The 23,656-nt window shown below is 39.8% G+C and overlaps 1 protein-coding gene and 1 long non-coding RNA gene across 4 annotated transcripts in view; one reads left to right on the top strand and one right to left on the bottom strand.

Annotated features, from left to right (window-relative positions):
- bmpr1ba (bone morphogenetic protein receptor, type IBa) overlaps positions 1 to 23,656 on the top strand; it is a 210,589-nt gene that overhangs the window by 107,807 nt on the left and 79,126 nt on the right. For 2 of the 3 annotated variants that reach the window (XM_061933466.1, XM_061933451.2), the window contains one exon: positions 22,843 to 23,216. In XM_061933466.1, the coding sequence (XP_061789450.1) occupies positions 23,102 to 23,216 (115 nt within the window). In that variant the 5' untranslated portion in view covers positions 22,843 to 23,101. Of the gene's footprint in view, positions 1 to 15,459; positions 15,575 to 22,842; positions 23,217 to 23,656 lie in introns of those variants that run through there. The other variant, XM_061933458.1, reaches the window with a different exon arrangement.
- LOC140677619 (uncharacterized) lies at positions 103 to 23,154 on the bottom strand. The gene is made up of 3 exons (XR_012049405.1): positions 22,997 to 23,154; positions 11,216 to 11,283; positions 103 to 416 (listed from the first exon to the last, which is right to left on the bottom strand). It is a non-coding gene; the product is annotated as an uncharacterized lncRNA (long non-coding RNA).

Genomic DNA, 23,656 nt, shown 5'->3' with positions numbered 1-23,656 from the left:
TGATAGGTTTAGGTACCATGTAATGGCATACTAAATCTAGTGGTCGAAGAGTAGTCATGCCAATATTAAGACTGATCTATTTCAAAAAGAGCAGAAACTGTCCCTTGCACTCTTAATGTCAACAATGTGTCTCTTTCTCCCCCTCATCAATCTTTCAACTTTTGACTCCTCACTTCAAACTGACTTTCATTTCGGCGGCGTGTGAGAGCCAAAGAAAATCCGTCCAGTCATGGTTCTTCTGAGTGGGTTTTCTCCTCCAGAGGTGAAAGGTCTGTCAAGAACAAATCAGAGAGGGGGTCAGAGGTGACCCCGGCAGACGTTTTTTCCCGTCTCTGACAGCCGCGACTTCATCTTTGCCGGTGTTAGCCCTCATTTCCTCATTTCGCTCCCTCATTTCCTGTGTGGAGATTTGCTGGCTGCAAAACACAAAAAAGCGCATAGTTGGGTTTTGGATTATTACTTTTCATTAAGTGGGCGACTATGTGTTTGTTTGTGTAAGCTGGCTCTTCTACTCCTGTACCGCTCCACACAAAAGGGTGAACATTTGTGGAGCTGTAAGTACTTCTTCTCCATCAAAAACACCATCAGCACATCTCCATATTTTTGTCAAGACGTGGTCTATGGGATGTTTGTTTTCCCGAGATGCAAGTAAAGTTGGACTGGACATGGCGTGAAGGTAAGTACATATTTATTTTAACACTAACAAAAGGTACAAAACTAAAGGCGCGCACAAAGGCAGAGAACAAACTTGACTAATGAAACAAAAACTAGCACTTAAGCAAAAAAATATGAACATGAAACAAATAAACACTTACTGTGACAAGAATGTAGACAAAACTCACTTGGCATGGAACTACAGTAGCATGGGTAACATGGGTAGCAGAAGTCAAACAGAGTTAATGTCGCCAGGCTGACTTCCTGGCAACCATCGGCTTAAATAGTCTTGAACATGATTAATGACAGGTGTGTGAGTCCAAATGAAGGTGAAAACTAATGGGTTGTCATGGAAACAAAACAAACAAGAGTGCACAAAGAGTCCAAAAACCAAACCGAACATAACCAAAACAAAACATGATCACACAGACATGACAATTTTTATGGATGAATGTCTGCTGTTTATTATTGTACTGTCCTTAGCTGGCAATTGATTTGTTAATTGATATTAGTTGACAGGTGTCAGATTCCAATCATACTTGCCAACCTTGAGACCTCCGAATTCGGGAGATTTGGGGGGGTTAAGAGGGGAGGAGTATATTTATAGCTAGAATTCACTGAAGTTCAAGTATTTCTTATATATATATATATATATATATATATATATATATATATATATATATATATATATATATATATATATATATATAATATAAATACTTGACTTTCAGTGAATTGTAGCTATATACAAACCCCGTTTCCATATGAGTTGGGAAATTGTTAGATGTAAATATAAACGGAAAACAAGGATTTGTAAATCCTTTTCAACCCATATTCAATTGAATGCACTACAAAGACAACATATTTGATGTTGAAACTCATAAACTTTATTTTTTTTGCAAATAATAATTAACTTAGAATTTCATGGCTGCAACACGTGCCAAAGTAGTTGGAAAAGGGCATGTTCACCACTGTGTTACATGGCCTTTCCTTTTAACAACACTCAGTAAATGTTTGGGAACTGAGCAGACCAATTTTTTAAGCTTTTCAGGTGGAATTCTTTCCCATTCTTGCTTGATGTACAGCTTAAGTTGTTCAACAGTCCGGGGGTCTCCGTTGTGGTATTTTAGGCTTCATATTGCGCCACACATTTTTAACGGGAGACAGGTCTAGACTACAGGCAGGCCAGTCTAGTACCCGCACTCTTTTACTATGAAGCCACGTTGATGTAAAACGTGGCTTGGTATTGTCTTGCTGAAATAAGCAGGGGCGTCCATGATAACGTTGCTTGGTTGGCAACATATGTTGCTCCAAAACCTGTATATACCTTTCAGCATTAATGGTGCCTTCACAGATGTGTAAGTTACCCATGTCTTGGGCACTAATACACCCCCATACCATCACAGATGCTGACTTTTCAACTTTGCGCCTATAACGGTCCAGATGGTTAATTTCCTCTTTGTTCCGGAGGACACGACGGCCATAGTTTCCAAAATCAATTGGAAATGTGGACTCGTCAGACCACAGAACACTTTTACACTTTGCATCAGTCCATTTTAGATGAGCTCGGGCCCAGCGAAGTTGGCGGTATTTCTGGGTGTTGTTGATAAATGACATTCGCTTTGCATAGTAGAGTTTTAACTTGCACTTACGGATGTAGCGACAAACTGCAGTTACTGACGCTGGTTTTCTGAAGTGTTCCTGAGCCCATGTGGTGATATCCTTTACACACTGATGTCGGTTTTTGATGCAGTACCGCCTGAGGGATCCAAGGTCACGGGCATTCAATGTTACGTGCAGTGATTTCTCCCGATTCTCTGAACCCTTTGATGATATTACAGACCTTAAATGGTGAAATCCCTAAATTCCTTGCAATAGCTCGTTGAGAAATGTTGTTCTTAAACAATTTGCTCACGCATTTGTTCACAAAGTGGTGACCCTCGCCCCATCCTTGTTTGGGAATGACTGAGCATTTCATGGAAGCTGCTTCTATACCCAATCATGGCACCCACCTGTTCCCAAGTAGCTTGTACACCTTTAGGATGTTCCAAATAAGTCTTTGATGAGCATTCTTCAACTTTCTCTGTCTTTTTTGCCACTTTTTTGAAACATGTTGCAGGCATCAAATTCCAAATGAGCTAATATTTGCAAAAATATAACAATGTTTTCCAGTTCGAACGTTAAGTATCTTGTCTTTGCAGTCCACTCAATTGAATATAAGTTGAAAAGGATTTGCAAATCATTATATTCTGTTTTTATTTACCATTTACACAACGTGCCAACTTCACTGGTTTTGGGGTTTGCACATACTGTATGTGGAAGTATATGAAAATCGAAAAACTAACAATTTATTGTCATTAAAAAAATAGTATCCAACGAGACCTCAATTCAGAGAGCATCGATGGATCAAGGTTTTTTTTAGCACGTATTCCAACAATGGAAACCAAGACGATAGGAGGTTACTTGAAGTAAGCAAAGTTGTGTCCAAAGTGGTAAGACTCCGGTGTTTTTAACACACAGTGAACATGTCAACTGTCGCCGCTGTCCTCAGTGTCTCTCCCTGTCCTTCCATCCAGGTTTAAAGGATTGCTATGTAAATGCAGCCGTGGGTGGACATGAATGGACAGATTTAAAGCAGATTATGTTAAACTGCTTGTTACTATAGGAGTGAATGAGCATGGATTAGCAGATGCACCGCTGTGCCGCAGAGGTGGTGTTCATCCACCATGGCTCCAACCCCCCCTCCCTCCCCCCATGTCTGTTGGTCTTTTCACACATCAGGAATATAAAATACAAATTATTAATATAATAATACATTCTGACAAATCCTCTAAACATTCTGTGCAATTCTGAAATGGGACACTGCCGAATGTTTCTGTTCTTGCATGTGAAGTGAAGTGAAGTGAAGTGAATTATACTTATATAGCGCTTTTCTCTAGTGACTCAAAGCGCTTTACATAGTGAAAACCCAATATCTAAGTTACATTTAAACCAGTGTGGGTGGCACTGGGAGCAGGTGGGTAAAGTGTCTTGCCCAAGGACACAACGGCAGTGACTAGGATGGCGGAAGCGGGGATCGAACCTGCAACCCTCAGGTTGATGGCACAGCCACTCTACCAACCGAGCTATACCGCCCTGTGGAATATTGACTTGGATTTTTGACATATAGAGTCCAGAAATACAATTAAACTCATATGGTCCTTTTTCCTATACCCCAAACAAGTAACACACCAAAAATGATATAGGAAATAAAAGAACAAAAACATGCATCAGTCAAATAAATACAGGCACATATTGACATGAAGCCAGAGACAACTGCACTCCTGAGTGTCCCCAACACGGTGCAGCAACACAGAAAAGCAGACAAAAGGCTCATCAATTACCTGTTGTAATTATTAAACAATTTTTGTTCCTGTTTGCGGATGACTCGGCCCTGCTGGTATCAAGCAAGGACAAGTCACAGGTGGAAAAAATCCTCAGTGCTGAACTCCGTAGTATTTATAATAATAATAATAATAACTGGGTTTTATATAGCGCTTTTCTAAGTACCCAAAGTCGCTTTACATGTAGAACCCATCAATCATTCACACCTGGTGGTGGTAAGCTACTTTCATAGCCACAGCTGCCCTGGGGTAGACTGACGGAAGTGTGGCTGCAATTTGCGCCAACGGCCCCTCCGACCACCACCTAACATTCATCATTCAATTCACCGGTGTGAGTGGCACCGGGGGCAAAGGGTGAAGTGTCCCGCCCAAGGACACAACGGCAGCGATTTTTGGATGGTAAGAGGCGGGGAGCGAATCTGCAACCCTCACGTTTCTGGCACGGTTGCTCTACCCACTATACCATGCCGCCTCATTCAGTATTTGCACCTAGTTCGCTGACAATAAACTATCCATACACTTGGGTAAAACAGAATCCATCCTATTTGGGTCCCAAATCAACCTTAAGAAAGTCAGTGACTTCACTATTAAAGTGGGTGATGAGGTCACCTACCTAGGTTCCATTCTAGAGGCTAATCTTTCCTGTGATAAAATGGCAACCAAGGTAATCAAAAAGATCAACCAACGAACGAGATTTCTCTATAGAATCTCCTCTCTGGTCAACAAAAGCACCATGAAGATTCTAGCGGGAACTCTCGTTCAACCCTTTTCCGATTACCCTTGCACCTCCTGGTACCCTAGCACCTCCAAAACCCTCAAATCTAGACTCCAAACATCCCAGAACAAGCTAGTCAGGTTACTTCTAGACCTCCACCCCAGATCACACCTCACTCCTACCCACTTCTCCAAAGTGGGCTGGCTCAGGGTGGAGGACAGAGTAAAACAACTTGCACTGAGCCCGGTCTATAAAATCCGCTACACCTCTCTGATACCGAAGTACATGTCAAACTACTTCCACAACGTAAATGACCGCCATAACAACAACACCAGGGGGAGTTCCACTAACCACGTTAAACCAAGATTCCGATCTAACAAAGGTCTTAACTCATTCTCCTTCTATGCCACATCAATATGGAATGCACTCCTAACAGGTGTAAAAGAAAGTGCATCTCTATCCTCCTTCAAAACCGCACTAAAAGAACACCTCCAGGCAACTACAACCCAAGACTAACACCCTCCCCCCACCACATCCCACCTTCCCGGATTGTAAATAATCAAATGTAGATACCTTTTCTTATGCTTTTTTCCTACGAAGTCAGACCTACACTGTTCCAATGTCAGATGTCTCAGATGATGCAATTGTTGATGACTGAAGTGCTGATATCAACCAAACCTAACCCCTCCCCCCACCCCCCACAACCCACACCCAGGATTGTAAATAATGTAAATAATTAAATGTATATACTCTGATGATTAACTTGTGTGATGACTGTATTATGCTGATAGTATATATTTGTACCATGAATTGATTTACGTGGACTCCGACTTAAACAAGTTGAAAAACTTATTGGGGTGTGACCATTTAGTGGTCAATTGTACGGAATATTTACTGTACTGTGCAATCTACTAATAAAAGTTTCAATCAATCAATCAATCAGGGCAAATATTGACATGAAGCCACAGACAACTGCACTCCTGAGTGTCCCCAACACGGTGCAGCAATACACAAAAGCAGACAAAAGGCTCATCAATTACCCACCTTTCAATTACGTTTCAATCGGAGTTAAATTTGAGATCAGTCTCTTTTGACATATTTTAGGAAACCACCCCATACTTCCTGAAACTTCACAGAACACCGTTCAATGTCAGTTCAATTTTCAAAAAATAAAGAATATCTCTAAACCTGCGGGTGTGGCAGGGAAGCGCTGCAGCCTTCCAATTTAACACAATGAGTCTTCTAGCCTACGAAGTAGTGAATGTTGCCAAGTTCTTTTTGGATTTGCTCAGAGAAGATGACAGAGGGGCTACCCAAAATAGTCCGCTTAGAGGATTCGGTTCGATCTGTTCGCCAATCACCAAAGACAAAGTATTAAAAATTTCAGTCCAATAACTGCACAGGGATGGACAAAGCCCAAATATATGTACCGTATTTTTCGGACTATAAGTCGCAGTTTTTTTCATAGTTTGGCCGGGGGTGCGACTTATACTCAGGAGCGACTTATGTGTGAAATTATTAACACATTACCATAAAATATCAAATAATATTATTTAGCTCATTCACGTAAGAGACTAGACATATAAGATTTCATGGGATTTAGCGATTAGGAGTGACAGATTGTTTGGTAAACGTATAGCATGTTCTATATGTTATAGTTATTTGAATGACTCTTACCATAATATGTTACGTTAACATACCAGGCACGTTCGCAGTTGGTTATTTATGCCTCGTATAACGTACACTTATTCAGCCTATTGTTCACTATTCTTTATTTATTTTAAATTGCCTTTCAAATGTCTATTCTTGGTGTTGGCTTTTATCAAATACATTTTCCCAAAAAATGTGACGTATACATGTTTTTTTTCCTTCTTTATTGTGCATTTTCAGCAGGTGCAAATTATACTCCGGTGCGACTTATACTCCGAAAAATACGGTAAAGGCCTTAGTGGCCACATGTGTGGACAGCACCTTTTAGCTCTTATTTCCAAAATTGTGTACACTACTGAATCGGGGTCTTATGCCAACATATGGACACTTATACTGCCATCTGGTGGTGTCAGAAGAGTATAACATACAATGGAATTTGGAAAAAAAAAAGTGTAAAAATAAAAATGAGCATGAAGTACACGTTTGTGTACTTATGGACTAAGTACATCATATCAAAAGATGATTTGTAGTTTTTATTCTAATTAGGGTCCAATAAGCCCAAATAGCAAAGAGAAATAAAAAAAAAAAACATGTAAACAAACCTCTTGGGTTTGTTTAAAGAAATAAAGAATATCTCTAAACCAGGGATTTTCATACACTTCCACATACAGTATGTGCAAACCCCAAAACCAGTGAAGTTTGCACGTTGTGTAAATGGTAAATAAAAACAGAATACAATGATTTGCAAATCCTTTTCAACTTATATTCAATTGAATAGACTGCAAAGACAAGATACTTAACGTTCGAATTGGAAAACTTTGTTACTTTTTGCAAATGTTATTATGTAAACAAACAGCTTGGGCCTTAAGAGGTTAAGGCCCGAGCTGTTTGTTTACATGTTTTTTTTAATTTCTCTTTGCTATTTGGGCTTATTGGATCCTAATTAGAATAAAAACTAAAAATCATCTTTTGATATGATGTACTTAGTCCATAAGTGCACAAACGTGTACTTCATGTGTAGTGACATGCTACATTTTATTTTTACACCTTTTTTTCCAAATTCCATTGTATGTTATACTCTTCTGACACCACCAGATGGCAGTATAAGTGTCCACATAAGCGGCCATAAGACCCCAATTCAGTAGTGTATACAATTTTGGAAATAAGAGCTAAAAGGTGCTGTCCACGCATGTGGCCACTAAGTCCTTTAGAGCAGTGGTTCTCAACCTTTTTTCAGTGATGTACCCCCTGTGAAAAATGTTTTAATTCAAGTACCCCCTAATCAGAGCAAAGCATTTTTGGTTGAAAAAAAGAGATAAAGAAGTAAAATACAGCACTATGTCATCAGTTTCTAATGTATTAAATTGTATAACAGTGCAAAATATTGCTCATTTGTAGTGGTCTTTCTTGAACTATTTGGAAAAAAATATATAAAAATAATTAAAAACTTGTTGAAAAATAAACAAGTGATTCAATTATAAATAAAGATTTCTACACATAGAAGTAATCATCAACTTAAAGTGCCCTCTTTGGGGATTGTAATAGAGATCCATCTGGATTCATGAACTAATTCTAAACATTTCTTCACAAAAAAATAAATCTTTAACATCAATATTTATGGAACATGTCCATAAAAATCTAGCTGTCAACACTGAATATTGCATTGTTACATTGGTGCATTGTAATGAATGGAATAGCCTACTTGATTTGATGTTCAGTTTATGAACTTGCATTCATATTTTGTTGAAGTATTATTCAATAAATATATTTATAAAGGATTTTTGAATTGTTGCTATTTTTAGAATATTTAAAAAAAATCTCACGTACCCCTTGGCATACCTTCAAGTACCCCCAGGGGTACGCGTACCCCCATTTGAGAACCGCTGCTTTAGAGGTTAATATTACTTATTTAGTTACCGTATTTTTCGGACTATAAGTCACAGTTTTTTTCATAGTTTGGCCTGGCTCCAGTGCGATTTATATGTTTTTTTCCTTCTTTATTGTGCATTTTCGGCATGTGCGACTTTTACTCCGGTGCGACTTATACTCCGAAAAATACGGTATTTATTTTAGCACTTCGTAATTGTATGTAAATGTATTCGTTGACATGGATCACATAATACCAATATTCCTTCATACAGCATAGGCAGCCGGATCTTGGTATATTAGGTACGATGTATTAGCTTGCATTTAAAAAGGCTGTGTCTAGCACAATTTAGTGTGAATTCTCCGGATAAACAGAAAAAATATATTTTCTTTACTTCTACAAGTGGAGCCACTTTCCTTCAGCATCTCACGTCTTCAGAAGACGAGACATCCGTCTTCCCCCCCCGCCCCCCCATCTTCCCTATTGTGTGCCCTGTCATCTGTTCATTCTTCGCCCCGCATTCCCTTTCTCAGCCATTCATCATCCGCCCAGCATGAGGGCCGCCCCGCGGAGGAGAGAGATGGTGCAGAGTGTTTTTTGATTTTCTGTAAAGTAACTGTAAAGTGTTCTCCACTGCAGGTGCGAGCCCCGCCAATGCATGCATGGACACACAGCATATATGCACACAGCTGCACAGCGAGCGGGGATTGAAAAGGGGAAAACGCTGTCACAGTTTTTAAAAAATGTTTCCAGTGGTTCGGACTGCGAGTAGAGGACAGAAATGCAACAGTGTCGGTAGCCGTCTTTACTATAATACCTAAAAGCAACACGGCAAGGTCAATATTAAGTAGAGATGCCCGATAATGGCTTTTTTGCCGATATCCGATATTGTCCAACTCTTAATTACCGATTCTGATATCAACCGATACCGATATATACAGTCGTGTAATTAACACATTATTATGCCTAATTTTGTTGTGATGCATTAAACAATGTAACTTTACCATGAATTGATTAACGTGGACCCCGACTTAAACAAGTTGAAAAACTTATTGGGGTGTTACCATTTAGTGGTCGGGATATGTACTGTACTGTGCAATCTACTAATACAAGTTTCAATCAATCAATCAAAAACAAGGTTTTCCAAAATAAGAGAACAACTTCAACTCAAGTTATGGAAAAAAAAGTGCCAACATGGCACTGCCATATTTATTATTGAAGTCACAAAGTGCATTTTTTTTTTTTTTTTTTACATGCCTCAAAACAGCAGCTTGGAATTTGGGACATGCTCTCCCTGAGATAATCCTTTCACAAAGTGCATTATTTTTTTATTTTTTTTTAAACATGCCTCAAAACAAAAGCTACAAAACAGTGAAGGCGTTTTAAAAAGTCGTTCATTTTACTTTTTGAAACCGATACGGATCATTTCCGATATTACATTTTAAAGCATTTATCGACATCTCTATTCAAAATTAAAATTGTTTTTTTTAATCAACTAATTGAATAGAAAATATTCATCAAACAAAAGGCAACCACTATTCAAAATTAAAATGATTGTATTTTTTTAAATTGACCAAATTAAAAACAATGAAAAATATATAAAATATACATTTGAAAATCATAATCATTGTTTAATTTTTTTTAATCAAGCTCCATTAAATGAATAACAAATACAAATATTCATTGCAAAAACATGACGAATATTAAAAATTTAAATGATTCTCTTTCTTAGTTTGACCAAAATAAAAGCATTACATGTATAAAATATACATTTAAAAATCATTAATATTATTCAAAATTAAAATAGTTTTTTTTAATCAAGCTAAATTAAATGAATAACAAATACTAATATTTATCTAAACATCATGATTGTTATTACAAATGAAACTTGTTTTTAAAATAAAATAAACAACAAATAAAAATATTAATTTAAAAACATGTTCATTATTCAAAATTCAAATTGTTTTTTTTTATCAAACTAAATTAAATAACCAACAAATAAAATATTAATTAAAAAAAACATGCTCATTATTAAAAATTAAAAACTGAAAAAATTAAAAAAAATAACTAAAAGAAATGACTAACAAATTCAAATATTGATTTAAAAACATGATAATTATTTGAATTAAAATGATTGTTGAGGTATATAAAATCAAAACATTTAATGTATTAAAAACCATGATCCTTAATATTATTTTTATTTTTTTTAAACATGCCTCAAAACAACAGCTACAAAAACAATGAAGGCACACAGCTTCAGTCCAGAATTCGGGAGATGGGGGGTTGCGGTGGGGAGGCGGAGTTTGGTGGTAGCGGGGGGGTACCGGAAGAGTTATTGCTGCAAGGGGTTCTGGGTATTTGTTCTGTTGTGTTTATGTTGTTTTACGGTGCGGATGTTCTCCCGAAATGTGTTAGTCATTCTTGTTCGGTGTGGGATCACAGTGTGGCGCATATTTGTGACAGTGTTAAAGTTGTTTATACGGCCACCCTCAGTGTGACCTGTATGGCTGTTGACCAAGTATGGGTGCATTCACTTATGTGTGCGTAGAAGCCGCGTATATTATGCGACTGGGCCGGCACGCTGTTTGTATGGAGGAAAAGCGGACGGGACGACAGGTTGTAGAGGACGCAAAAGGCAGTGCCTTCCCTAAGTGGGGAGAAATTCGGGAGAATGGTTGCCCCGGGAGATTTTCCGCTCCCGGGAGGGTTGGCAAGTATGCCCTACGTCCGTGTTTTATTGGCTATGTACCGCTCCGTACAGCGGCGTTTTAAAAAGTCATTAATTTTACTTTTTGACACCAATACCGATAATTTCCGATATTACATTTTATTTATCGGCCGATATTATCGGACATCTAATATTAAGGTCTATGGACATATAGTGCCAAGTAGTATCGGGTGAAACATTGATTTAATTCCTCGTTTGCATCTTCAGGAAGCACTTACTTGATGACTTTGTTATCCTGAGGTCATTCCGCCCCATCACCCAGAACCCGATTCTTCCTGACTCGGCTCTGAGTTCATGAAAGACAAAAGCAATTAGTTAACTGGAGGTCACCACCACCAACATCGCCAAATATGGTCCACACACGGACGCTTAACACCTAAAAACAAGAGAGCGTGTTGCAGGTTAGCTGAGGTCCTTTTTAATGTGGGAACGGAGCACAGTTGCGTCCGCTCCGTCCTTTTGTCCGCGGCTAATGAACAACGCTAACCAGTGTGAGAAAGGAAAGGCGGCAGCTACAAACGAGACAGATTAGCATGGAAACAAAACCCGTTTGCCACTTTGCTTTAGCATCAGGGCGGCAATCAGCATGATGTGCTGCGAGGATTGTGTCATTTTTGCTTGAAGGCCATCATTAACGGCGAACGCCCACAACCAAGATGGTGACTCAAATAACAACGTTTTGTAGTTTGTCTTTTTCATACGATGATTACGCAAAATTAGTTGATCATTAGTAACCTCTGTCTTTTCACACAGAGCCAAGTGAAGTGGGATATTGTCTAAAAGAGAATATTTATTGAGCACCGTTTTTTAGCACAGCCTTAGTGCTCTTGAGCATTCACCAGAGAGGCACCGATTGTAAGGAATCTTCTTCCACTCCATCATGATGACATCACTGGAGGAGCTGGTGGATGTTAGACACTTTGCACCTCTGCACCTTTGTTTCCTTCCACCTAAGGATGCCTCATAGGTGCACAATTGGGTTCAGATCTGGAAGAAACACCGTGGAACCTCAATTTCCCAACTTTATTGGTTCTTGAACGGGATACATACAGTCGTGCTCATAAGTTTACATACCCTGGGAGAATTTATGATTTCTTGGCCATTCTTAAGAGAATATGAATGATAACACAAAAACCTTTCTTCCACTCATGCATGGTCGAGTGGCCAAAAAGTTAAATTTTGGTCTCATCATTCCAAATTACTTTGTTCCAGAAGTTTTGAGGCTTGTCTGTGTGCTGTTTGGCGTAATGTAAGCGGGATACTTTGTGACATTTGCGCAGAAATGGCTTTCTTCTGGCGACTCGGCCATACAGCCCATTTTTCTTCAAGTGCCTCCTTATTGTGCATCTTGAAACAGCCACACCACAATTTTTCAGAGAGTCCTGTATTTCAGCTGAAGTTATTTGTGCATTTTTCTTTGCATCTCGAACAATTTTCCTGGCTGTTGTGGCTGAAATCTTTTGCTGGTCTACCTGAATCCCTCATTTTGCACTTCTTAATCAGCGTTTGAACACTGCTGATTGGCATTCTCAATTCCTTAGATATCTTTTTATACCCCTTTCCTGTTTTATGCAGTTCAATTACCTTTTCTCGCAGATCCTTTGACAATTATTTTTCCTTCCCCATGACTCAGAATCCAGAAACATCTGTGCAGCACTGGATGAAAGATGCAATGGTCTGTCAGAAGCCCAGAAACTCACTGACCTTTTATACACACACATTAATTACAAACAAACATGTCACAGGTGAGGATTGGAACCTTGATTAGCCTTTCAAACCTGTTTGTGTCAACTTTTGTGCATGTTATCAGATCAAAGTCACTGGGGTATGTAAACTTTTGATCAGGGTCATTTGGGTACAATCTTTTGTCATTTTGATTTAAAAAGAGTAAACAGTTGTTTGCCAATAAATAGCTTCACACAGCCATTAAGCATGAGTGGAAGAAAGGTGTTTGTGTTATCATTCATATTCTCTGAAGAATGGCCCAGAAATCATACATTCTTCCAAGGTATATAAACCTATGAGCACAACTGTAAATCAAAAAGTTTGTATGTTGAAGCAAATTTCTCCATAAGAAACAATGTAAAGATGAACAGTGGGTTCCAGTCTCGACAAAAGTTAGAATTATAGTAACTGTGTACACTTTAAACACAATACAATGCTATACAATACAGTATATCAAATGGTGATGGTATAGCTATCCCTTTGATAACAAAGCCAAACAACAACTAACTGAACTGTCCTCCCATGCAGCCTCCCTGCTGACACACACACACTGTCACTAGCCTTGTGATGCCCTCACAGTTTTGAAATCACAAAGTTCCTTAACTTAAACAGCCAGGTCGCTACAATGTTTAGGAATAAAAAATTCAATCCACTTTACTTCGATAGTTCATCTTGGGGCGCAGAGGAAGGGGTAATCAGTGTCGACAACGCCGTAGATACTTCCTGAATGTTTCATACTGCTCATCACCTGCCCATTGCTTTCTTTGTACTCATGTTGAGGTTGCTAAACGAGAAAAAAAATCATACAAAAACACACTTGAAAAGCACTCGAAGTAGCAGTGTGCACAGTAGCTAACGACAACACTGCTGTGCTGCCTGAATGATCGTCAGATATCGATCTGTTCGCCCTCAATGAATGTGCTGCCGGGCACAAAGTGGCTGCATTACAAGGCACACAATGGGCAGATAAAACGTGTGTACACTGAGACAAGGTTCATAAAATGAAAAGTTCCAGACAACCACAATTATTAGTTTCTCAGTTGTGTTGCCAGTTATTTAGACAATAATGGTTGTGTCGCGTCATTTTCAGTGCATAGTAAATGGATACTGCTAATTAATCCTTACACTGACTACTCTAAAGTACAATACAAACGTTTGGACAAACCTTCTAATTCAATGCATTTTCTTTTTTTTTTAATGACTATTTACATTGTAGATTGTCACTGAAGGCATCAAAACTATGAATGAACACATGTGGAGTTATGTACTTCACAAAAAAAAGTGAAATAACTGAAAACATGTTTTATATTCTACTTTCTTCAAAATAGCCACCCTTTGCTCTGATTACTTTTTTCGCACACTCCTGGCATTCTCTCGATGAGCTTCAAGAGGTACCCTGCAAAAAGTCAGTGATCCATAACAAGAAAAAATTAAAGCTACAAGCAGCGATAGACGGGATCGACTTTGAGAGCTCATAAAATCCAAACCGGAGCAGTAATTAAAACTCTTTCATCAACTTTTAATCAAAAGGGTTCCATCTCTCTCCTGTGCTAATTTGAAGCCGACACGACAAACGCGCTCAGAGGAGATAATGTTTGAAAAAAGGTGACTGTTTTTACACAACTTTTGTTTTGAAGGGGGAATTGCAAACTTCCTGTTGATTTTTGCTGGGGTTTGTCAGTTTATGAAATATAGGTCTAAGTGAGACCTACATAGATGTTTTTGTTTCATGTCTCTACGACATTCCTACTGGGAGTTACAGGCAGTTTTGTCTGCGTTTTCGTCCTAGGGGGCGCTAGAGCGCAATTTTGAGTTTTGGGGTTTGGTTTTTTGATTAGATCGCAAAATGAGACCTTTTTGCTTATTATGTTGAAAAATATTCTTAAATGAAGTAAATGCTAGTGCCATTATCTTGACATAATAATATGCGCTCAACATCATGATTTTTTTTTTCATGCTTGAAATAAGAAGAGATTACTTTAAAAAAGTAGTTTTATACTTGTGAGTGTTGATGACACAGCTTTGCAACAGTTGATATTCTAGTTTCAAGCATGTTTTACTCAATATAGGTCATCAAATCTCAGCAACAAGCTGTAATATCTTACTGAGATCATTTAGGACCAAAACCCTTAAAAAAAGTAAAACCCTCTAACATAAAATCTGCTTAGTGAGAAGAATTATCTTATCAGACAGAAAATAAGCAAATATCACCCTTATTTGAGATATTTAATCTTACTTAGATTTCAGTTTTTGCAGTGTAGTCACCGGAAATGGTTTTCACTTCACAAGTGTCGTAGTTTTGATGCCTTCAGTGACAACCTACAAGGTAAATAGTCTTGAAAATAAAGAAAACGCATTAAATCTGAGGCTGCGTTGACTTGAAACTGTTTAATGTTGCACTTTTTATATGTAGAAGAAAAGTTTTGTCAATTTATTTAATCTGAGCAACAACTTGATGCAGTTTAATGTTGATTAACGTGGACCCCGACTTAAACAAGTTGAAAAACGTATTGGGGTGTTACTGTCAGGCTTGCCCCTGACAATTTGGTTGTGTTTTAGTTTTTCCTCTGTGTGTGTAGTATTTCCTGTCAGCGCTCTTGTTTTGGTTCTGTTTCCTGTTTGTCTCCCTGAGTGCTGTGTCCCCTCAGCTGTGGCTGATTGGCACCTGGCCACACCTGGTGTCAATCAGCCAGCTGCTATTTATACCTGCCTTACCCTCCAGTCACTGCTGGAGTATTGTCATTGTGATTGTCGCTAATACTTGTTGTCACTACTACCTGTAATAATACTTGTCGTTGTAGCTCTGTCTACTTTTGTTCACTCTGCTCATGTCATAGTTCCTTCGTGTCACAGTAAGTGTTTTTGTTTCTTGTCCACAGTTCGCATTTGTGCTATTTTAGTTCATAGCCAAGTTTGTTCTCCGCCTTGTGCGCGCCTTTTGTTGTTACCCTTTTGTTTGTTTTTTTGCCATAGTGTTCAATTAAATCATGTTTTCTCGCTCATCTCTGCATCTTGGGGTTCGTCACCAACAAACTCTGATAGTTACCATTTAGTGGTCAATTGTACGGAATATGTACTGTACTGTGCAATCTACTTATAAAAGTCTCAATCAATCAATCAAAAAAAGCACTTTATATGTAGAAAGGTTGTGTTAATCCAATCCAATCCACTTTAATTATATAGCACATTTAAACAACAAAATGTTTCCAAAGTGCTGCCCAACAATCTTAAAAACAATATTCAAATATTATCCTTAGCTCCACCAATGACTGAATAAAAACAAAAAATTAATACATATAAAACCAATATAAGAACAATATAAAATAAATATGATTAAAAACGATTTTAAAGGGTAAAACCAATTAAAACAGTAAATAGAAATCAACATTTTTAAAAGCCAGAGAATAAAAGTGGGTCTTAAGACGAGACTTAAAACACTCCACTGTGGGAGCAGTTCGAACATGGAGGGGCAGAGTGTTCCAGACCTTAGGGCCGACCACAGAGAAGACCCTGTCTCCCCTGGTTTTAAGTCTGGTCTTGGGCACCACGAGCTGGAGCTGGCTCTCGGACCTCAGAGCGCGCGCAGGAGTGTACATTTGGATGAGGTCCGAGATATACTGAGGTGCCAGTCCATTTAAAGCTTTAAAAACAAACAGCAAGGTTTTAAAATCAATTCTAAGATGGACAGTGAGCCAGTGCAAACTCTCCAGAATTGGGGTTATATGCTGGCGTTTCCTGGCCCCCTGTTAAAAGTCGTGCTGCCGCGTTCTGGACTAACTGCAACCGGGAGAGAGCCTTTTGGCTAATGCCGGCATAAAGTGCATTGCAGTAGTCCAGGCCACTTGAAATAAAAGCATCAATCAATTCCTTTATTGTCATTGTCATAATAACACTTAAGTCATACATGAACAACGAGATTTTGTTTGAGCTTTGTCCAGTGGCATAGAAACTGCATTGATGTGCAGGTTGACAATAATTTGCATTTTAGCATTGTCAGGAAGATCGTGATAAGAGGGAAGTGGGGGTGGGAACAGATAGATGTCTGATGGGTGTTATGTTGATGTTGATGTCCAGAGCACAATTATTGAGGTGGTGAAGAGTGAGGTAATAAGATGGTCCGGGGCAGCAAAAGGGCAGGCTGTTCATTTAGCAGTCTCACAGCCTGGGGATACAGACTGTGAAACATTCTGGTGGTCCTGGCGCGAATCGATCTATACCTCCTTCCAGAGGGTAGCAGGTTGAATGAAGAGGCCATGTGCTGGGTGGTATCTGTCCTTCAGAATGTCGTGTACTCGCTTTAGGCAGTGAGTTGTGTACATGGCACTCATCTCTGGGAGTATCGTCCTTGTAATTTTCCCCGCTGCTTTAACCACTCACTGGAGGGCCTGTTGGTTCGCTTTAGTGCGGCTAGCAAACCACACTAAAAATCCGTAAGTGAGGACACTGAATGGCACAGTTGTAAAAATTGACCATTGATTTCTGCGGAATGTTTGCGAATTTTAGTTTCCTCAAAAAAAAAAAAGACGTTGTTGGGCCTTTCCGACTGTAGAAGCAGTGTTAATGTCCCAACATAAATCTTCTGTTATGTTCACCCCTAAGAATTTGAAATGCTTGACCCTTTCTACGAGATTGTTATTAATTAAAAGTGAAAGGTGTTTGTTCTGCCCTTTCCTGCGGAAGTCTACAATTAGTTCTTTGGTTTTGTTTGTGTTAAGAACGAAGTAATTGTTAGCACACCATGAAGCCAGCTGTTGGACCTCTGTATTGTATGCTGTCTCATCATTATTACTGATGAGCCCAAGCACTGTGGTGTCGTCGACATATTTGACAGTGAGATTGAATGTTGAAGAGGCTAGGCAGTCATGTGTGAAGAGGGTGAAGAGCGCAGGGCTTAGCACACAACCCTGTGGGGCACCGGTGTTGATGGTGAGCGTGGCAGAAATGTGCTCGCCTATTTTCACATACTGTGTGCGATTCGTTAAAAAGTCCAAAATCCAGTTGCACGACTTGTTCAAAAAGGTTAAAGGGGAACATTATCACCAGACCTATGTAAGCGTCAATATATACCTTGATGTTGCAGAAAAAAGACCATATATTTTTTCAACCGATTTCCGAACTCTAAATGTGTGTATTTTGGCGAATTAAACGCCTTTCTATTATTCGCTCTCGGAGCGATGACGTCACAACGTGACGTCACATCGGGAAGCAATCCGCCATTTTCTCAAACACCGAGTCAAATCAGCTCTGTTAGTTTCCGTTTTTTCGACTGTTTTCCGTACCTTGGAGACATCATGCCTCGTCGGTGTGTTGTCGGAGGGTGTAACAACACGAACAGGGACGGATTCAAGTTGCACCAGTGGCCCAAAGATGCGAAAGTGGCAAGAAATTTGACGTTTGTTCCGCACACTTTACAGACGAAAGCTATGCTACGACAGAGATGGCAAGAATGTGTGGATATCCTGCGACACTCAAAGCAGATGCATTTCCAACGATAAAGTCAAAGAAATCTGCCGCCAGACCCCCATTGAATCTGCCGGAGTGTGTGAGCAATTCAGGGACAAAGGACCTCGGTAGCATGGCAAGCAATGGCGGCAGTTTGTTCCCGCAGACGAGCGAGCTAAACCCCCTGGATGTCTTGGCTCACACCGTCCCTTATGCCACCGAAGATGATCAAGAGAAGAATATCGACCCTAGCTTCCCTGGCTTGCTGACATCAACTCCAAAACTGGATAGATCAGCTTTCAGGAAAAGAGAGCGGATGAGGGTATGTCTACAGAATATATTAATTGATGAAAATTGGGCTGTTTGCACTCTCAAAGTGCATGTTGTTGCCAAATGTATTTCATATGCTGTAAACCTAGTTCATAGTTGTTAGTTTCCTTTAATGCCAAACAAACACATACCAATCGTTGGTTAGAAGGCGATCGCCGAATTCGTCCTCGCTTTCTCCCGTGTCGCTGGCTGTCGTGTCGTTTTTGTCGGTTTCGCTTGCATACGGTTCAAACCGATATGGCTCAATAGCTTCAGTTTCTTCTTCAATTTCGTTTTCGCTACCTGCCTCCACACTACAACCATCCGTTTCAATACATGCATAATCTGTTGAATCGCTTAAGCCGCTGAAATCCGAGTCTGAATCCGAGCTAATGTCACTATAGCTTGCTGTTCTATGCGCCATGTTTGTTTGTGTTGGCTTCACTATGTGACGTCACAGGAAAATGGACGGGTGTATATAACGATGGTTAAAATCAGGCACTTTGAAGCTTTTTTTAGGGATATTGCGTGATGGGTAAAATTTTTTTTTTTTTTTTGATAAAAACGGTTTTACCTTTGCTAAAAGACGAAGATGAGAAACCATTCTGAGCCTTATCTTATTCAGTTTTTATTTTGTATATGTTGACCACATTAACCCTGGCAATGGACCCTGTGTGTATATGTATGTTATGCCATTGTTCACAAATTTGGTCAATAAATAACCCAAAAATTTATATTTTGTTGTTTTCTTACTGTACCGAAAATGAACCGAACCGTGACCTCTAAACCGAGGTACGTACCGAACCAAAATTGTTGTGTACCGTTACACCCCTACCATATAGTGATCGTGACATAATCCAGAATCCTACTAATGTGTCCTTCTTGTGCGTAATAAGAAACGTATTGTGGGTTCCCAGTCTGCACAACTTATGCCATCAGGTTGACGCTAACAAACAAAGTGTTTGAATGTGTCAATCAATCAATCAATCAATGTTTATTTATATAGCCCTAAATCACAAGTATCTCAAAGGGCTGCACAAGCCACAACGACATCCTCGGTACAGAGCCCACACAAGGGCAAGGAAAAACTCACCCCAGTGGGACGTCGATGTGAATGACTATGAGAAACCTTGGAGAGGACCGCATATGTGGGTAACCCCCCCCTCTAGGGGAGACTGGATGCAATGGATGTCGAGTGGGTCTGACATAATATCAGAATCAGAATCCATCGTTAGCAGTAGATCATTAGTCATTTTTGCGAGGGATGTCTCCGTAGAGTGATTTGCCCTGAAACCGGATTGAAAAGGTTCACAGAGATTGTTAGACACTAAGTGTTCATTTAGCTGCTGTGCGACAATTTTTTCGAGGATTTTCGAAATAAAGGGAAGGTGGGACACCGGTCGGTAGTTTACCATGAGGTCAGGATCAAGGTTAGGTCTTTTGAGCAGAGGATGAATAACCGCTTCCTTGAATGCAAGGGGAACAGTGCCAGAGGAAAGTGATACGTTTATAATATTTAGCACTGATGGACCTAATACATACTTGCCAACCTTGAGACCTACGATTTCGGGAGGTGGGGGGTGGGGGGTGGGTTGCGTGGTCGGGGGTGGGGCGGGGGGGGGCGTGGTTAAGATATATATATATATATATAAGAAATACTTGACTTTCAGTGAATTCTAGCTATACATATATATATATATTTTATTACATATATATATATATATAAATAAATAAAAGAAATACTTGAATTTCAGTGTTCATTTATTTACACATATACACACACATAACACTCATCTACTCATTGTTGAGTTAAGGGTTGAATTGTCCATCCTTGTTCTATTCTCTGTCACTATTTCAGAACACACACATTATACAAATATACATTATAAAATCAATAAGAAAACGGGAGCTCTAATTTGGGAGTCTGAATTAGGATCAGAAGTTCCTATATAAACATTGCGCACTCACGTCGCCTTTTTGTATTGATTACTGCAGCTGTGCACTGGATTCATTCACAAATACAAACTACAACTCACAAACACTTTAGAGTTAGGCTCCACCATCAGAATGTGTACTTAAACTTATAAAGATCACATGGATATTCTTCAGTGAGTTGATTCACCAAAACGAACCTGTTATACAGGAGAAAAAAGCACACAGGACGTTTCAATTGTTCACAGACTGGTCGCGCTCATCAGAATGACAAGACACTTCCGGTCTGCAGGTGATAGCATTCAATTGGGAAGAAACGCCCTACTGACCAATGTGAATACTGATAAATGTGTAATGACAGCTCCAAAAACGAATTCAAACCACAAAATAAAATAAATAAATCAACACAAAAATGTGACACATTATGGGTGGGTCACATATGCATGTACAGTAGATGGCAGTATTGTCCTGTTTAAAAGTGTCACAACATTGCTGTTTACGGCAGACGAACTGCTTTACGGTAGACGAAAACTTGACTGCTGTTGTTGTGTGTTGTTGCCGCGCTGGGAGGACGTTAATGAAACTGCCTAACAATAAACCCACGTAAGAAACCAAGAACTCGGTCATTAGCTGTTTATATTGTGGGAAAGCGGACGTGTGAACGGGCTGTCAACACGTCACTCAGGTCCGCATGGAGCTGGAGGGGGCGTGGCCTCCAGCTCCGCCTGAATTTTGGGAGATTTTCGGGTAGAAAATTTGTCCCGGGAGGTTTTCGGGAGAGGCGCTGAATTTCGGGAGTCTCCCGGAAAATCCGGGAGGCTTGGCAAGTATGACCTAATAATACAAAAAGCTCCTTGATAAGTTTCCCAGGAAGTGGGTCAAGTAAACATGTTTGTTTTATCCCACTTACACGCCGTAATACATACTTGCCAACCCTCCCGGATTTTCCGGGAGACTCCCGAAATTCAGCGCCTCTCTCGAAAACCTCCCGGGACAAATTTTCTCCCGAAATTTAGGCGGAGATGGAGGCCACGCCCCCTCCAGCTCCATGCGGACCTGAGTGACGTGTTGACAGCCTGTTCACACGTCCGCTTTCCCACAATATAAGCAGCTAATGATCAAGGGCGAGTTCTTGGTTTCTTATGTGGGTTTATTGTTAGGCAGTTTCATTAACGTCCTCCCAGCGCGGTAACAACACACAACAACAGCAGTCAAGTTTCCGTCTGCCGTAAAGCAGTTCGTCTGCCGTAAACAGCAATGTTGTGACACTTTTAAACAGGACAATACTGCCATCTACTGTACATGCATATGTGACCCACCCATAATGTGTCACATTTTTGTGTTGATTTATTTATTTTATTTTGTGGTTTGAATTCGTTTTTGGAGCTGTCATTACACATTTATCAGTATTCACATTGGTCAGTAGGGGGCAGTAGGGCGTTTCTTCCCAATTGAATGCTATCACCTGCAGACCGGAAGTGTCTTGTCATTCTGACGAGAGCGACCAGTCTGTGAACAATTGAAACGTCCTGTGTGCTTTTTCCTCCTGTATAACAGGTTAGTTTTGGTGAATCAACTCACTGAATAATATCCATGTGATCTTTATAAGTTTAAGTACACATTCTGATGGTGGAGCCTAACTCTAAAGTGTTTGTGAGTTGTAGTTTGTATTTGTGAATGACTCCAGTGCACAGCTGCAGTAATCAATACAAAAAGGCGACGTGAGTACGCAATGTTTATACAGGAACTTCTGATCCTAATTCAGACTCCCAAATTAGAGCTCCCGTTTTCTTATTGATTTTATAATGTATATTTGTATAATGTGTGTGTTCTGAAATAGTGACAGAGAATAGAACAAGGATGGACAATTCAACCCTTAACTCAACAATGAGTAGATGAGTGTTATGTGTGTGTATATGTGTAAATAAATGAACACTGAAATTCAAGTATTTATTTTATTTATTTATATATATACACACATATATGTATATATATATATATATATATATATATATATATATATATATATATATATATATATATATATATATATATATATATATATATATATATATATATGTGATAAAAAAAATATATATAGCTAGAATTCACTGAAAGTCAAGTATTTCTTATATATATATATATATCTTAACCACGCCCCCAACCACGCCCCCGCCCCACCCCTGACCAGGTCTGAGGTCTCAAGGTTGGCAAGTATGCCGTAATAGTTCCTCTAATGTTATTTCATCAAAAATAAATAATGTCTTGCATTTGGACTAAACCTGGTCTGGCTTCTCCTGTCTGCTCCCTATATCCCCCTTTTTTCTGTTTCCTCCCACCACCCCCCCTGTGCACCTCCCTTATATGCGTGTGTTAGTCCTCCCTCCTACCAGGCAAGCCAAGTGAACTCTCTCTCTCTCTGCTACTGTCTCATCAGGTCTGAGGACAAGCAGCTAGAAGTGCCTCAGCCCCCGGTGTGTTCAGCCGTCTCTGGTCCTGGACTCGCTCGCATTGCGGCGGCCGGAACACACTCGTACGGAACTACTCTGCCCCTGCCGTCCCACACACCCTCCCTTCCCATTTACACTTACCAATCGTGCATAGGGAGGCAGTGCGTGTGGTGTGCCGGATTCTGCCGTGTGGACTTGTCCAGCGCCGGAAAGGGGGAGCAGAGCGCCGGCGGGCCCACTCTGACCATGCCAGTGTGGGGGGGAAGGCTGAAGCGCAGTCTGCCTCTCTGCCTCCGGAGCCCCGATCCTGTACTGCTTCTGCTGCTGCTCGGAAGCTTCTCTCTGCACACGCCTGCGCAAGGTATGCACCTTCTCCGGGTTCTTGTATTCTAACTTCTGCAACATTCACATTTCTTGTTTTCAAGTTCCGGTTCGGCTAAGGTTATCACCTCATGTGTGTTTATGACTATCATCCTTATTTTGGTTAAAGGTTACGTGAAGGTAGAGCGACACTATCAAGTGCATCAGCCACTTTTGTCCGTGACCATGTTTGGTATCTGCAGCGTGATTGGCGAGGTGTCACATGTGTGACTGTCTCTTATCTGTTGTGTTGCTATGTTATCAAGGTTTTCTTGTATCGCTTTTGGTTTCGGTTGCTAGCCAGCAGAATTATGCATAAACGTGTGAAATATATCTGGTGGCAACTTTTAGAAAGATTTCGAGGCAATTTATTACCAATTATTACCTTTCTGATTGTAAGGTGGTAGAATAATGACAAAGGACGAACAAAACCGTTCATGC

This window comes from Nerophis lumbriciformis, linkage group LG03, assembly GCF_033978685.3.
Source record: "Nerophis lumbriciformis linkage group LG03, RoL_Nlum_v2.1, whole genome shotgun sequence".
Lineage (NCBI taxonomy): Eukaryota > Metazoa > Chordata > Actinopteri > Syngnathiformes > Syngnathidae > Nerophis > Nerophis lumbriciformis.
This window is presented reverse-complemented; position numbering and strand designations above follow the sequence as displayed.